Raw genomic sequence first — 16,476 nt, 5'->3', positions numbered from 1 at the left:
AGCCCAGGAGTGCCAGCCATCCAGTGGAAGGGGAACAGTTTCGAAATCTCCCCTATATTCCTCAGTATAGAGAACACACTAGACTCTAGGCATCTGGTGATTAGTATTTACAGTTTAATCATCTGGGAATGACTCGAAAGCTTCATGAACATGAGTTTCTGAAACGTTAAGTGCTAAAGGCTGGAGTGTGGACACATCACTGAGCTGATGAAGAACAGAGCCCATTGCCCGGCATTCACATCTCCACTCTGTTGCTGTTTTCTATCTGCCATTAAATGAGGGAAAAACCATACTGTAACTGTACTTAGAAATTTGAGAATTCAGAGGACTAGGGAATGTATTACTCATGAAAGGGCAATTGGAAATGAACCGGTTACATAAATAGGCAGATTTACTTCTTAGAAGGAGGGACTAAAGCACATAGGATAAGAAAACTTTTCAGGTTAAAACCATATTCTCATGGTAATATTCTCTCTATGCAGAGTCTGCCTGTTATGTTACAAAGACCTCGACCTTTAGCATAAGCTAAAGGGATGTTACATATACCTTAAGAGGGAAAGTACACAAGGGCAAATATAAATGACCACACTCTGAAAGGGAGCAATAAAGGAGAACTGAACTGAAAAAAAAAAAAAAAAAAATCCTAAGCTGGTTCAACAGTAATTTGTTTCTGGAACAAGAACTGTTTCTAACCATATTTTGCACCCCTTCTTTATCGACTCCCAGGAAGATCCTTTTCCAAAACTGCCAGTCACATACAAATCCAAGCGTTCTGCTCAGGCAATTTTAGCCAACCATTTCTCCAAGTCCTGGATGTCCGCAGAGCCACTGTCCCCCTTCCCACCCTTGGCACTACACTCCAGGAACTCCACTTTGAGGGGCAGCTGTGAGAATTCAAATTCTTTGCCTTTCTTTCCCAGCTGAGCAGGGATGGTGCTGGAACTGTCCAGTGTGCTGGGGGCAGCAGAACGGGTAACTCGTAAGGTGTTGCTAGGAGGCAAAAGGAAAACAAATCAGGAAGCAAAAACAGTTTAATTTTTATGAAGCAATTAAAAGACTTTAAGAAACCATTTTAGTTCCTAAATATTTCACCGCTCAAATACTTAATCATAGAACCATCAATTATACTATTAAGATTGTCTAACAGTCCCTTGATTTCATATTACTTGATTCCACAATCAACACCCATGGAAGCAGCAATCAAGAAATCAGATGTCATACTGCATTGGGCAAATCCACTTCAAAAGACCTCTTCAAAGTGTTGAAGAGCAAAGCTGTCACTTTGAAGACTAAGGTGTGCCTAACCCAAGCCATGGTATTTTCAATCACCTCAAATTCATGTGAAAGCTGAACAATGAATATGGAAGACCTGAGAAGAAATATGGAAGACCTAAGAAGAGGTGATGCTTTTGAACTGTGGTGTTGGCAAAGAATACTGAAAATACCATGGACTGCTAGAAGAAGGAACAAATCTGTCCTGGAAGGAGTATAGCTGCAAGAATGCTCCTTGGAAGTGAGAATAGCTAGACTTCACCTCACCTACTTTGGTCGTGCTGTCAAAAGGGACTATTCGCTGCAGAAGGGTATCATGCTTGGTAAAGTGGAGGGCCCGTGGGAAAGGGGAAGACCCTCAATGAGAGGGACTGACACAGTGGCTGTAACGATGGGCTCAAGTATAGCAAGGATTGTGAGGCTGGCGCAGGACCGGGCAGTGTTGTGTTCTGTTGTACACGGGGTCACTGTGAGCTGGATCTGACCTGACAATAATAATCCCTTGTATCTGTAGACCACTCTCTTGGACAGACAGGTGAGATGGGCTCAATCTTACATGGCTAATGACAGGTCACTAGTGGGCCCATGTCAACACAACCTGTCAGCCCAATGCCCCTACAATTAGGATCTCATGGATGATGCCATTTTGAAATACGTCATTTTAAATAAAGCACATGCTACAGTGTTAGAAAATTTCATTTCTGGGAGTAAGTGTGGGTAGATAGGGTATTTATTTTTATCTTGATTCTATTTGGATATGAAGCTTAGAAATCCATAAACTCCAGATTCTCATGTCTAATTCGAGCAGAATTACTATTCTCTAGCCTCTTTAACCACTAAGACCTTCCCTTACTGCCACCTGCTGGCTGGAATAAAGAGATGGCTATAATCGGCACAGAAGCAGACTGCCTCATCTTCTTCCTGCAGGGTACCTGGTAAGTTTGAACTGCTGACCTTTCAGTTAGTAGCCAAATGCTTAACTACTGTGCCACCAGGGCTTCTTAAACAGATGTAAGCAACACTAATTTTTCTTTGTTAGAAGCAATCCTTTTTCTACCTCCCTCACTCTGCCTGCTATCAAGGAGCAGAGGAATACATGATACCTATCTACTTTTTACAAAATAAAGCATTGCTTAATTCTAGCAGATTTGAAACTTGGTGCAAAACCCTTAGGTAAAACTACACAATGCCTTGGTTTAGGGACACACATAATAAGAGTACTTTAAAAACAGCGTATAATTAACCCAAAATTCAGGATATTACTTACACCTGGAGGGAAAGAGGGAAAAGCTTTTGGGGAAAACACACAGGGTGTTCTAAGCAAGGTGGCAGGTGCATGGGTATCATTTTAGTATCCTTTAAACTCTTTGCATCTGTCCTAGTTATCCTCCTATGTAAGGTTATTTTACAATAACAAATTTTTGAAAAAGAGGAAAAACATTACATGTATTTAGCTTTTGCCAGAGGGTCGTATAGATACAGTAAGCCTTGTTATTCCATTTATGAAGTGCTTCAAAGCTGATGGGGCATAATCTTCTCAATGGATTAAACTAACTTAACTAAATGTTAAACTTTACAACTTTTCATCAATTCACTTCACTTGTATTTCTATGGTTCTTTATAGTGAAAAGCAAATGGAGTAAGGAAAACATGTCCTTTAAACACTAGAAGACTTAGACTGTGCTGTTTAAAAAGAATAAGAACAAAACAAACTGATGCACCAACAACATCATGATAACCTCTGTTCCCCAAAACAATTCCTAAGAATTGCGGTTGAATTTTCAGAAAAACCAGTCATCTAATCATTTGAATTCCCTCAGCCTGATAGCAGGCAATGTGTACAGTCCCAAGAGAGTAAGCATTAAGCGTTACGGGAAGAAAAGATGATGTAAATGAAACTTCAGAAGGAATAGAAACCTCTAAAGATGATTTAACCAGGACCGGCAAAATTTTTCTGTAAAGGGCCAGAAATTAAACATTTTAGGCTTTGTGGGCCACATTCAGCTTCTGTGACTTTCTTTTTTCTTTAACAACTCTTTAAAAATATAAAACCATTCTTAGCTTGCAGGCCCCTGGGCAGGAGTTTGCAAACTCCTGATGCACACCATACTCTACCAGGCTCTAAGCTCCTGAGTGAGAGGAACTGGGTCATATTTCCTATGGCCACAGACTGAGTGAGGACTTGGCACATAGTAGATGCATTATAGGTGTTCTTTAAATGACTAAAGGAGTAAAGAAATCAGAGGAAAAAAATATGCTACAAGTTGAATTCATATACTTTTTCCTCATCAGATCCTTTTCAAAAAAGTACTAAAAAAATAAAATTTGCTTCATTAAAATGTGAATCAATTTTTTCTCTCTCAGCAAAGTTTTGGCTGGCTTTTATAAGCTAGCAGAACACAAAGACATGCTAGATTCCTTAAAATTTAAAAGTTTATAGCTCAATTTATAAATTTTTAAACACTAAAAGCGAACTAAATGATATTACCAAAGTAGCTTGAAAAGAAACACAAAACAGTACATTTTTCAATTCCTCCTAAATGTTCCTTTGTGGTTCTGTCCACAAAAATTTCAAATGGCTTTAAACTTTTCTACAATCAATGGGTTAATAAAGTGAGTATAACTATGGTGGTTAAGTTTTTGTGTCAACTTGGCTGGGCATGGCTAAGTGGTTGGGCAGCTGGATATAGTTAACTCCCCATGGTAAGATTGGTAATCATCTCCATGGTGGAATGTATTGGAGCAGCTGACTAGCTGCTTTAGGGATGTGGTGTACTTCCCGAATATAAGAAACAGCTTTAAGAATGGTCTCTAGCTTATGGCATGCTTGAATTCTGCATGCAGCTGTGTCAACCTTGGGACTTACAATGGACTTGAATTAATGGCCTGCCATGTGGTTTGGTAACATCAGGACTGTGCCTTTTTATTTGTCAACCTTAGGCTTGTCAGTCTTAGCAGCCACCAGCTGTCTGAGTGAAGAAAAGCCTCTAGCTTCAGTGGGCTGGGAGCAGGAGGCAGAGCTGAACCCCAAAGTTGAGGGGCTTTCACTCAGCCCCTAGAGCCTGGCACTATGAACTTGGACTTAAAGCCTCCAAACTGCAAGAGAATAAAACTCCTGTTTAAGGCCATCCCATTTGTGGTATATTCTTGTCAGAGTGGCACTAGGTAACCAGAACAATAACCATTTCAAGAAATCTGAGATCTTTTCATGAAGATTAAAAATATCTATAAGCCTCCCATTAATGCTTTTCTATTAATTCTTCAATCAAGCTCTTAATACATATATTTTACACTAATCTTCAACTTTATTGTGATAATCACAGACAAAGGAAAAAATATGAATATGCTGCTTAAGGTCTAAGGGTTAAGATATATAAATAAACAACAGGCTTCATTCATACTTACAGTTCTTTTTCAAGCTGCTGCTGAATTAACTTTGCTGATTTTGCCATTGCAATATCTGTAAAGAAATAAAAATGTTATTTGTAATTTAAACCTGAGTCATTCCCAAAAACTTCTGAAACAGATGGAAAATATTAAACCATTAATACTCCCCCTCCCATTTTTTTAAAAAGCTTTTATTACTAGCTCTTTCCCTATCAAAAGTAAGCTTTATATTTGCACATAAGGATTTTCCTAAGATAATGCTTATAAATATCTTCTGTTAGTGACCTTAAAAATGACTTCAGTTCTTTCACTATTTTCTATACTTTATCAAACTAAAAAACCAAACTCACTGCTGTTGAGTTGGATCCAACTCATAGCGACCCATCCTTGGGTTTCCGAGGCAGTATCACTATGAAAATAGATTGCCCAATCTTCCTTCCGAGGAGTGGCTGGTGGGTTTGAACCGCCAGCCTTCTGGTTAGCAGTCAAGTGCCTTAGGCACTATGCCACCAGAGTTCCTAATAGACCTTTTTAATTAATACATATGTAAGTCTAGCCAGTACAGGCATTACCTCAGAGATATTGCAGGTTTGGTTCCAGACCACCTCAATAAAGCAAGTATCACAATAAAGAAAGCCACGTGCCTATTTTGGTTTCCCAATGCACATAAAATTTATACTTACATTATACAATAGTCTATTAAGTAAGCAACAGCATTATGGAAAAGTTTGAAATATTGTGAGAATTACCAAAATGTGACACAGAGACACAAAGTGAGCACATGCTGTTGGGAAAATGGTGCCGACAGGCATGTACAACACAGGGTTGCCATAAACCTTCAATTTGTAAAAAAAATGGAGTATCTGAGAAGCACAATAAAGCGAAGTGCAGTAAAACAAGGTATGCCTGTATAGCAAAAAGAAAACCTACCAACTGTGTTATTTTAAAAAGAGCCTTCATTCATACAGATAATACCACATCTGTCATTTAAAAGTAAACTTAGCTTATTTCAGCTGATACTCAAATGATACATAATGTTAAAGTACGAAGTACACAACAGACAAGAAAATAAGTGCTGGTTTGACACAAAGCAGATGCCTGACACATGTTAACTCCCCTCCTTATAATGAATAGGAAAAAGGGAGAGACAGGCAGGTAGTAATCTCTGATCTGGCATGGTTAGAGTTATTACCTGATCACTTCTAAGAAAAGCACTGGGCTCTTCAGAGAGACAGAATTTTTGATCAGAGAGTCCTATAGGGATCATCTAATCCAACTGAAAGTAAAACCCAGTTTAACTGGTTGTGACTAGAAAATGTTTAACAAATAGCAAGTTAAAGGAAAACAACTTTCTGCCAACTCTTCTTGATAAATTTTGCTGGATGGTAAATCTATTTGAAAGGAAAGTCTTTTTTGTCCCTCCAAAGCTGTGTATGTGATATGATATTACCAATCCAATTAACTTAACTTGATAAAGTAAGATAATATATAACTAAAAAAAGAAAAAAAAAACATATTAAAGAAAAATTGGTAGTAGTATCTGTTATCTGTCCTTGAAACACCCTGGTAAGAAGAGTGACAGAAAGGTAGAAACAGAAATAGATTTTAAGATTTAAAAGTGAATTTACAGTTCACACAGCAACTATCATCCTCATTAAGAAAAACTGTAGATAAATGTACTAATTCTTAGTAGCAATCCCAGAAAAATCTCCATTATTCCCAGAAAACATAATGGCACCTTGCTTGTTGCAGGCTATTAAGAAGGATGGTGCATTCTTCAGACCCAGACTGTCAATAAGAACTTGATATAGGAACTCAGCCACGTCTTTCACCTCTCGCTGGAATGTTGCACTATCCACAACAAACACAACAGCCCTGGAGAGAAAATAAGAAAACCAGCAAATGAACACACAGTAGTGCATCATCATCTTGAATTAAAAAAAAAAAGTATCCTTAATTCCTTCTAGTCAGTCCTAGTGAATAACACACAACACACACACACACACACAGAGGTGTGTGTACATGTTATCACACAATACAAATACTCATGTCACAGAACTGTTGAGAGCTACTATGTATCAATGACTAAAGCTGGAAAGATAATGAGAAATGATGCGGGCTCTCAAAGACCAAGAAATTATCATACACAAAACAGTATAATAAAATGCTACAACAGACCTATACACACATGACATAAACGGAACAAACAGGAAGATCATTTAAATAAAGGAGGCATGTAATAGCTGAGCTGAATTTTAGTGAGACCAAAATATGGTGCACAAACTGGAAAGTAGTATGGGTAAGGCAAAAAGAAGTGAAATAACATGCCCTAAACTTACTGCTGTCGAGTCGATTCCAACTCATAGCGACCCCTCCTTGGGTTCCGAGGCAGTATCGCTATGGAAGTAGATTGCCCAACCTTCCTTCCAAGGAGTGGCTGGTGGGTTTGAACCGCCAGCCTTCTGGTTAGCAGTCAAATGCCTTAGGCACTATGCCTCTGTGTCCTGGAAACCTTAAAAGGAGCTCTGGTGGCATAGTGCCTAAGGCATTTGACTGCTAACCAGAAGGCTGGAGGTTCAAACCCACCACTTCTTGGAAGGAAGATGGGGCAATTTACTTTCATAAAGATTTGTCACCTCAGAAACCCCCAATGGGGGGTCACTATGAGTCAGAATCGACTTGATGACAGTGAGCGTGGTTTTTTCATTAGAGAACTCAAGGTCAGCTGGTACCTAAGAGAGTGTGGGTAAATGGTGGAAAAGGAAAGTCTGTCCCATTAACTTTCCCCCCGTAAGTTAATGGGACAGACTTTCCTTTTCCACCATTTACCCACACTCTCTTAGGTACCGAGATAGTATCACTACAGAAGTAGATTGCCCAACCTTCCTTAGACTTGTGTTATATATGCGCTGTTAAAAAAAAAAAAGGAGGGAGGGGTATTTCTACAAAGAGTAGAAATAGAGTACTTTCAAACGAGTAGAAGAAAAAGAGATTATGGAAAATTTATTAAGCCAGAAGGCAGAATTAAAAAAAAAAAAAATTGTAGTCACAACAAATACAGTAAATGTCTTTTTATTCAGTTTACATTTATTGTGATTAAAACTTATTTAAACTCATTTTTATCTTCAAATTTTGAAGAAAACTTGTTTATCCAAAATATTTGAATCAAAGAGTAATTATACTGGAAACTGTAAAATAATTAACATTTGTAAAAGATTTTTTAATCCAAATTTTGGCAAAATTTACCCCCTCAAAAAAGAGAGATTACTCATAAAGAAATGACAATGAAATGTCATGGAGCCAGATTTGTCGTAATTGTTTGAAGAATGAAAATCACATACATAACTTCCTCATCTGTGACAGACTGCTCACCACCACCATCTTGTGGGCAAAGAAACAATAATAAAATGTAAGCCCAAAACCAAAAACCCAAACGCACTGCCCTTGAGTCGGATTCGACTCATAGCTACCCCTCCTTGGGTTTCTGAGGCGGTATCACTATGGAAGTAGATTGTCTAACATTCCTTCCGAGGAGTGGCTGGTGGGTTTGAACTGCAAGCCTTCTGATAAGCAGACAAATACCTTAGGCACTATGCTACCAGAGCTCCAAATGTAAGCCTAGACATCTTCAAAAATAAAGGAAGAACCAACTATGCTATTTCATCAACCTAAGATAAGACAAATGAATTAAGACACAATTATTTCTGTTGCCACTAGGAAACAGAAAATACAGCCAATCAAACCATAACACCATTGACTATAAGAAGCATCCCAATTCCAAAGATGTTAAAATGTGGCACACTAATACACATCTTCAGTTTTTATCAGTGTAAAAGAGCAAATAAGAAACAAGCATCTTAAACTTCAGCACAAGAAATTTATAAAAGAACTTTAAGAGTGAATAACTGATAGTGGGTATCACAAGAAATACATTCTGAATTCCTTGAGGCATTAACTTTAGGTAATTTAGGAACTGACTTACATAATGTTGGATTTTAATAACTTTTAAGACCCTTCTTAAAATTCTTTCTTAAGATTTTAATAGTCCTACACATCATTAAATTTATATCGTCAGAGTAAATGTAAAATTTACTAACAACAGTTATAAGAGTTAACACTTTTCAAACACTCTAAGAAACACTTTTTAAACATGATCTTATGTAACCCTCACAAAAGCAACTTAGACTGACTGGCCCCATGGTTTTCACTCTCTCCACTCCAGGATCCCCATGCTCCCTCTGGAGTATAACCAAGGCCTCAATAGAGACTTCAGACAGATCCATACCATTCCTTCCTACTTACCTGGCTGAAGCCTTAAACCGCTCTAAGAACTGAAGTCGTAAGCTCTCATGGCCTGGGAGGTCAATCAAGGTCAAGCTATTACCCTGAGGATGGCAAAAATAACATTAATGTTTGAGTCCAGTTCCATGTTCACAACATGGACATTTAGTATCAGATTTCAGGTAGCAGACTGGTATGTAATTAATTAAGGATTCAAACAAATGTTCACCGAACATCTTTGACTTATAAATCAGTCAAGCAGAGATATACCAATGAGTAAAAACACATATAGCCCCTGTTCTAACAAGGTTTATAGTATAATGAGGAAGACCAACACAATGTAAAATTACATATATATTTGGAATTATAACTTTCATAAATATTCTGAGGGTACATAAGAAACCTGACCCTGTCTGGGGGAGTTAGGGAAGTGTGGTCCATCTGAGGCTAAGGAAATATTCCAGTATGATTAAATACAAAAAACAGTAACAATGATTCACAAATTAAATAACGTAATTTAAGAGTCTAAAATTTATCACATAGCATGATACCAATGTATCATGTACCAATCTTTATAACAACAAAGCCCTTTTTATCATTTCCACTGTTAAATATTTGTCTAGCAGATACACCATTTATTTGTTCCACTTTGTCAAATGTTTATGTCAATTCTTGATCCAGACTGCAATCAGGGAAACAGACAAGTTGTGATCCAATTAAGCATCCACCTAAGTCCTATTCACCACTGCAGGCCCTCATCCTTGACCTCACGTTCAATGTAGATGTGGCTCTGGTACATGTATCAGGGCCACTGATCGCTGCTCAGATGTTCTACTTTATCCACAGGAAACCATAACCACTGGCAGCAGGAGGGAGTCAGCATCACACACAGATTTCACACAATTCCAGTTGGATTTATTATGACCTTCTGGTTAGTTTATGGAGGCCCTTTATGCGTAAATATATGATGCCAAAGTAGTCTCTTTGTTTTAAATACTGATGAGAGTCCAAGGATCCCAAGTTGGGACCTACTGCTCCATTTCAAAATCAGTATTGCACTACACACGATAAGAAATGCAAAAGATTCATTACTATCTAGAGAGTGAGACTAGATCTAAAACATAAGGGGACAGGAGGAGTGAGGAAAGAAGGTTGCCCTCATCCCATGAAGTGCCTAAATCAACTATTAAATGTTCTAGAGCAGCACTGTTCAATAAATATAGTGTAAGTCATATGTGTGATTTTAAAATTTTCTAGTATACTTTAGGCCCTAGGGATGGCCTCAGGGCCTCCTCGGGCAGTCAGCTGCCACACCCAAGGCTGGCGGTTCAAATCCACCAGCCGCTCCCGGCCAGGTAGCCGGGCTGTCTCTTAGGAGCTCTGGTAGCATAGTGCCTAAGGCACTTGACTGCTAACCAGAAGGCTGGCCGTTCAAACCCACCAGCTACTCCTCAGAAGGAAGGTTGGGCAATCTACTTCCATAGTGATACTGCTTCGGAAACCCAAGGAGGGGTCACTATGAGTCGGGTCCGACTCAACAGCATATAACAAAACAACAACAGTATACTTCAAAAATTTTTTTTAAAAATGTGAACTTAATTTGAATAAAGTTATTCATCCACTTTAGACAAAATATTATTTCAACATATAACAAAAACAAGAAATTGTTAACAAGATATTTTACATTCTTTATTTTCGTACTAAGTCTTCAAGATCTGGTATATATTTTACACCACACCTCAATCTGGACTAGCCATAGTTCAGGTGCTCAGTACCCACACATGCCTAGTGGCTACTCTATTGGAAAGCACTGGTCTACAGTATACTCTGGAATACCCCCACGTAAGCATCATTACCAACTTAGCAGATACTGCCTACATTCTGGAGCTAGCTAGGCACATGAAAAGTCTTTCCCATGATTCTTTTTTGGTATTTCTGAAATATACTCTTAAAGATAAGCATTATGGCATTGTTTGTAAAAGCAAAGTATCGTAACAATGAATAAAACTAAATGCCCATTAATAAGTCTCTGATTAAATAAAAATGTATGGTACAGCCACACAACGGAGTAGTACACAGCTCATAAATGAGCCAGGTGGCAAGGCAACATGGGGGGAAAGCCTAAGCTGTATCAGCTATATTGTTAAATTAAAAAAAAAAAAAAAAAAAATTAAAGGAAATATATACATGTATGTTTCTACATGCATGGAACATCTGGAGGTTACACATAAAAATGGTAAAAGTTACTGCTTCTAAGGAGGAAGCCTGGGTTTGGGGGATAGAGGCAGCAAAATTACTTTTCACCAAATATCTTTTTAACCTTGGGAACATATGAACACATATTACCCATTCAAAAGACAATGAAAAGCAAAAGCTTAATATCTACCCTTAAGAACTCATAGTAAAATTGGAAAGACATAAAAACAAAAAATATGAATAAATCATGATGTAATATCAATGTGCAGAAAGTACAACAAAACAGAAGCAGGCTTAACAATTTTTTAATTGTTAATGAAATCTGAAGTATGTATGGTCAAGAGCAGACTTCGTCACATGGACTATATTTCTCCATAAAAATCACTTACAAATGCCTACACTCTCAGTACATCCTGGAAATTACTTCCCAACTACAGTAAAATAACCCTGTGAGACTCTAATACTCCAAAAATATCTTACCCTATTATTGTTGACTCTGTATACAGCAGAGCTATCAGTGATGGAAGTCTGTGTATCTCTGTAAAGACCTGTTAACAACTGTAAAAAACAAGACGGGAGAGATAAGAGTAAAATATTGCAAATTTCATTTCTCTTACAACTAAACCTGCTGCCATCAACTCGATTCCAGCTCATATAGATCCTTTAGGAGAGAGAACTGTCCCATAGGGTTTCCAAGACTGTGAATCTTTATGGAAGCAGACTGCCACATCTTTCTCCCATGGAGCTGCTGAAGGGTTCAAACCATCAACCTTTTGTTTAGCAGCCAAATGCTTTTACCACTACATCACTAGAGCACCTTCCCTCTCCCACTTAAAAAAGCAAATCAAACTGCCATCGAGTTGATTCTGACTCACAGCAACCCCCATCGGGTTTCCAAGGCTGCAAAACCTTACTAAAGCAGACTGCCTAATCTTTCTTCTATGGACCAGCTAGAAGGCTTGAACTACGAACCTTCTGGTTAGCAGTCAAGTCTTAACCACTACACCACTAGAGCTCCTTCCATCTCCCACTAGGAGGGGAGAAAAAAACAACTTGCAAACTAAGGTTAGTGGCCAAATTTATGGATCTTCCATAAATAGTTTTAATCATCAAAAATTTATTTTAAAAATGATTAGAGATTATTTCTTTAGTGGAAGGGAAATAATTTAGACTCTCAAGAATAAAAACAAAGTCCCTCCTATTCTTCATAGTAACACATGTACATACACAGTTAAAAATACTAAATATATTAAAAATACATATGTGATGGTTATGTTTGTCATCACTTGGCTGGACATGGCTGAATGGCTGGGCAGCTGGTGGTAGTATTCCCCATGATAAGACGCAATCAGCTCCATGGTGGGATCTACTACAAGCAGCTGAGTAGCTGCCTTTGGGATGTGGTCTGCTTCCTGTATATAAGGAGAAGCCTTGGGAATGGTCTCTAGCTTATGGCATGCTTGGACCCTGCATGTAGTCGTGTTGTTTCTCAGCAGCCTGCTATGCTCTGCCGAACTTGGGACTACAATGGACTAAAGTTAATGGCCTGCCGTGTGGTTTGGTAACATCGGGACTGTGTCTTTTTACTTGTCAACCTTGGGGGCTTCTCAGCCTCAGCAGCCAACAGCTGTCTAAGTGAAGAAAAGGCTCTCTAGCTTTAGTGGGCTGGGAGCCGGAGGCAGAGCTGGACCCCATGGTTGAGGGGCTTTCACCCAGCCCCTAGAGCCTGGCATGACTTGGCCTTAAAGCCTCCAAATTGTCATCACTTGGCTGGACATGGCTGAATGTCCAAAAGGAGTAAGAATAAACTCCTGTTGGTTAAGGTCATCCCATTTGTGGTATATTTTTTGTCAGAGCGGCACTAGGTAACCAGAACATACGTATTAGTGAGAAGCCTCGTATGTGAAAGAAAAATCATCCTTTTAAAACATTTTTGACAAGCTGCCCAGAAGGGTTTGTTACACAATTAATTATAAACTATATACTTGTGATTGGCTTCTGTCTATTCAGCTGTTCCAGTACCCTTAGCCACAGGATGCAACTAGTTTTGGTACATAAAACCCTTAAATGTGATAAGGGCTAAATGTCACCATCTGACAACTGCAAGAAATAGAAATGGTCACCAAATACAAGTTTTTTGGATTTTCCAAGAGCATTTTTCTCCTCCCGAGAGAGTCAAGAATGAACTCCCAAATTCAGTTTTTTTGATTTTTATTTACCAGTGGGACACAGGTTGCTCTAAAATTTCCTGTTAAGTTTAAAAGAGGTGAAAATAAAAATTAAAAAAACCTGCTTACCCTGACAAAGAGTAATGTTTTCCCTGAGTCACAAAGGCCAACAAGAAGAACAGCTCTCTGACTGCTCCTTCTGCTCCGGATGAACTTCCAGAACACTGCCGAATACACAGAAAAGCAACCAAAATATGCATTCATGATCAAGAGTCTACATGTATGGTGCGGGAATTAAAGATAATCTGCATAAAACACCTCATTCTCTTGGAACTTACTTTTATTGTATCGCCAGCATTATAACTGCTTGTGCTGTTGTTGGGGACCCATTGTGTACCAGTTACTATGAACTGGCAACTTTCCTGGGTCTGCACCTCCTACCCTGATTGTGGTGTACTCGAATGCATTCTTGCTTATTATCTTTGTGACCCCAACGCTCAGCCCCCCCCCAAAAAAACAGTAAACTCAATGGTGGCATAAAGAGCCTATGATTCTTAGCAGTTAAGTGTAGTAGAAAGTGGGGGAACAGGTATACAGCGGCCGATAAATGAACAGTAAGTTATAAGGGCTAGGACTTGCCTCCAGAAGTCGCCGAGGATCACCCTATATTGCAGTGTATAACTCAAAAAAGGGAGGCAGTGTTGGTAAAATGAGTTAGTGCCCCTCTCTAGCCGCCACCAAAGTGCCCCCGCGGACTGCAGGACGTAGTCGAAGCCCGGACCCCGTACGTCCCGCACCCGCCATAACCATCCGCTAGTCTCTTACCCAGCGTCAGTAGCACCACGAGAATCGCCGCCACTACTGACAGCAGCGTCGGGTCTCTCTGCTGAAGTTCCTGCCGCAAGGAGTCTAGGTAGGGCTGGAAGCCTCCAACACCGCTGTCATCCCTCACCGGATGCAAGTCCGAAGAAGCCATGGCGAACGTGGTCTCTGAAGAGTATGGTTTCTGTCGCCGCCAAAGCGACGTGGCTCTGAGCTCTGCGCAAGCGCGGGGAGCAGTGTATCACGGGAGTGGTAGTTCATAAACTGTATTTCCTCCTTGGTAACTACTGGGAATCCCAAGGACTTGTTAGGAGTTACAGTTCTCTGTGACACTGTGCTGCTACAAAACGAGACGATGGGAACAGGTATTTGACAAGGGGCACAGTCATCCAGAGGCATATCTACGGAAAATAGCGCCTATGGCAAGCAATGAAATTGCGCCCCTGTCCAACCATCTGACACCCTTCTTTTAGGTAACTTTTCCATGTCAGCTCATAATTACAAATCAAGCTCGTTAATCCTTTTCACTTACCACATTATGGCGCTACATGAAAAATTACCACTGCACCTTCCTTGCTTTCACTGATGAAAATTGGTCTATGATGTGCTCGAAGTCATTTCCGCCCCCCCCCCCCAACTTCTTTCTGCACTCAGCGGAACAAGATCACACTGTCTGCCTTGACCAATGGAGTCTCTCAAATATAAAAATATTAGTTTTAACTTGCTGAATGATTTCTCACAGTTGGCAGTGGAAACTGTGATGGTTAATAGAAACTGCTCATTGGTGTCCCCTTCAAGTTGCGCCCAGGGCACATGTGCGGTAGCTGCCCTACCTTAGAGAAGCCTCTGCATCATCCTTTAAAAATCTGGGTTTAGGTGGGCTCTTTCTTCACAGTGGTTGAAAGAAGAATAGATTGAATTAATGGAATGAATAGTTCAAGAAATCTCCACAGAAGATTTTCAGGCACTTACTGCGTGGGGTGAGCCTTGTGAAGAACTCAAGCATCATACAAACATTTAATCTGAGTAGAACGTGGCAAGAGATGTGACACAGGGTGTATGATGTGTTATAAGAATACAGAAAAGGACGCTGAGACCATCGTGGGTTCAGAGAAAAACTTCTGGAGAGAAGTGAATGGAACTGCTGAAGGAAGAGTTCACCTCTGTAAGTAATGAAGGGAGAAAGGATGTCCCATGCAGAGTATCAGTATGTGCCAGTGATATGTACAGGAAAGACAGCTATTCTAACCTCTAGACAATTTGTCTAGTAAACCTCTAGGAAAAAAAAAAAAAAGCTAAACCTGCAAACTCAAATGCCTACATTAAGGGAAACAGCCAGGAAAAACAATAGGAATGGTGGGAACCATTTAAAACTTCAGCCTCTATTCCCTGCCAAGGGTGGTTAGTACTTCCAGTTTTTTCAAGAGAAGCCAGAAAGCAGGTTTTTAAGAGAAATACTCCATTTTAAAAAATTTGACAAGTAACTGAAGACATATAAAAACATGTGGCCCAAATAAAATAGCCCTGCAGTCAGAAGTTCGCCAGTCCGAGGAGTACATTTGCAGTCTTGGGCATTAAACAGGTGGTAGGAAGGGACAAGAGATGGAAAGGCTGGCAGGAACCAGACCTGCAGGGACCTTGTGTGTTAGGATGAAGAACCTAGACTGTATCTAGGATGAAATAAGAATTTTAAGTTGGGGGTGACATAGATAATTGGCAGCTCTGTGGAGAACCATGACTTGAGAAAAAAAAAAAAGACTGGAAGCAGAGAACAGCTGGGGTTGTTTCAGGGTTTAGACAAAAGATGCTCAGAGTCTGAACCAGGGACAGAGGTAGATATGGAAGGGAGGACACATATCTGAGAGATGTTTAGAAGGTATAATAGAGTGTGTTGTTGTTGTTGTTATGTGTTGTCGAGTTGGACCCGACTCATAGTGACCCCTCCTTGGGTTTCTGAGGCAGTATCCCTACGGAAGTAGATTGTCCCATCTTCCTTCCGAGGAGTGGCTGGTGGGTTTGAACCACCAGTTTTCTGGTTAGCAGTCAAGTGCCTTAGGCACTATGCTACCAGAGCTCCTAAATAGAGTGTGGTGGTTAGTTAAATGTGAGGAATTAAGGATATGTGTGATAAGACCAAGTCTGAATCCTAGGCAATGGGTATTGGTGACTAGGAAGATCATTGTGCCATTATGTAAATTAGGGAAATTAGTTGGAGGAAGTTTGGGCTGGGGATGTCACCAGAGTGAAAATTGCCTCTCTTTTATATATGTTGAGTTTCAGGTGCCTCTGGAAAATATAAAAGCTTACATCTTGCAGGTGATGTTGTTGTTGTTGTTATGTGCTGTCGAGT

At 39.6% G+C, this 16,476-nt stretch overlaps 1 protein-coding gene across 1 annotated transcript; it reads right to left on the bottom strand.

Annotated features, from left to right (window-relative positions):
* Positions 1-776: 776 nt before the first annotated feature.
* Positions 777-14,249, bottom strand: SRPRB (SRP receptor subunit beta). Its single transcript, XM_007936984.2, is given in 8 exon segments — positions 777-990; positions 4,678-4,732; positions 6,398-6,534; positions 8,962-9,044; positions 11,617-11,694; positions 13,434-13,528; positions 14,130-14,198; positions 14,201-14,249. Coding segments are annotated over 8 exon segments (780 nt in total).
* Positions 14,250-16,476: the final 2,227 nt, after the last annotated feature.

This window comes from Orycteropus afer, unplaced genomic scaffold (assembly GCF_000298275.1).
Source record: "Orycteropus afer afer isolate SDZICR_OR568_19922 unplaced genomic scaffold, OryAfe1.0 scaffold00003, whole genome shotgun sequence".
NCBI lineage: Eukaryota > Metazoa > Chordata > Mammalia > Tubulidentata > Orycteropodidae > Orycteropus > Orycteropus afer.
This window is presented reverse-complemented; position numbering and strand designations above follow the sequence as displayed.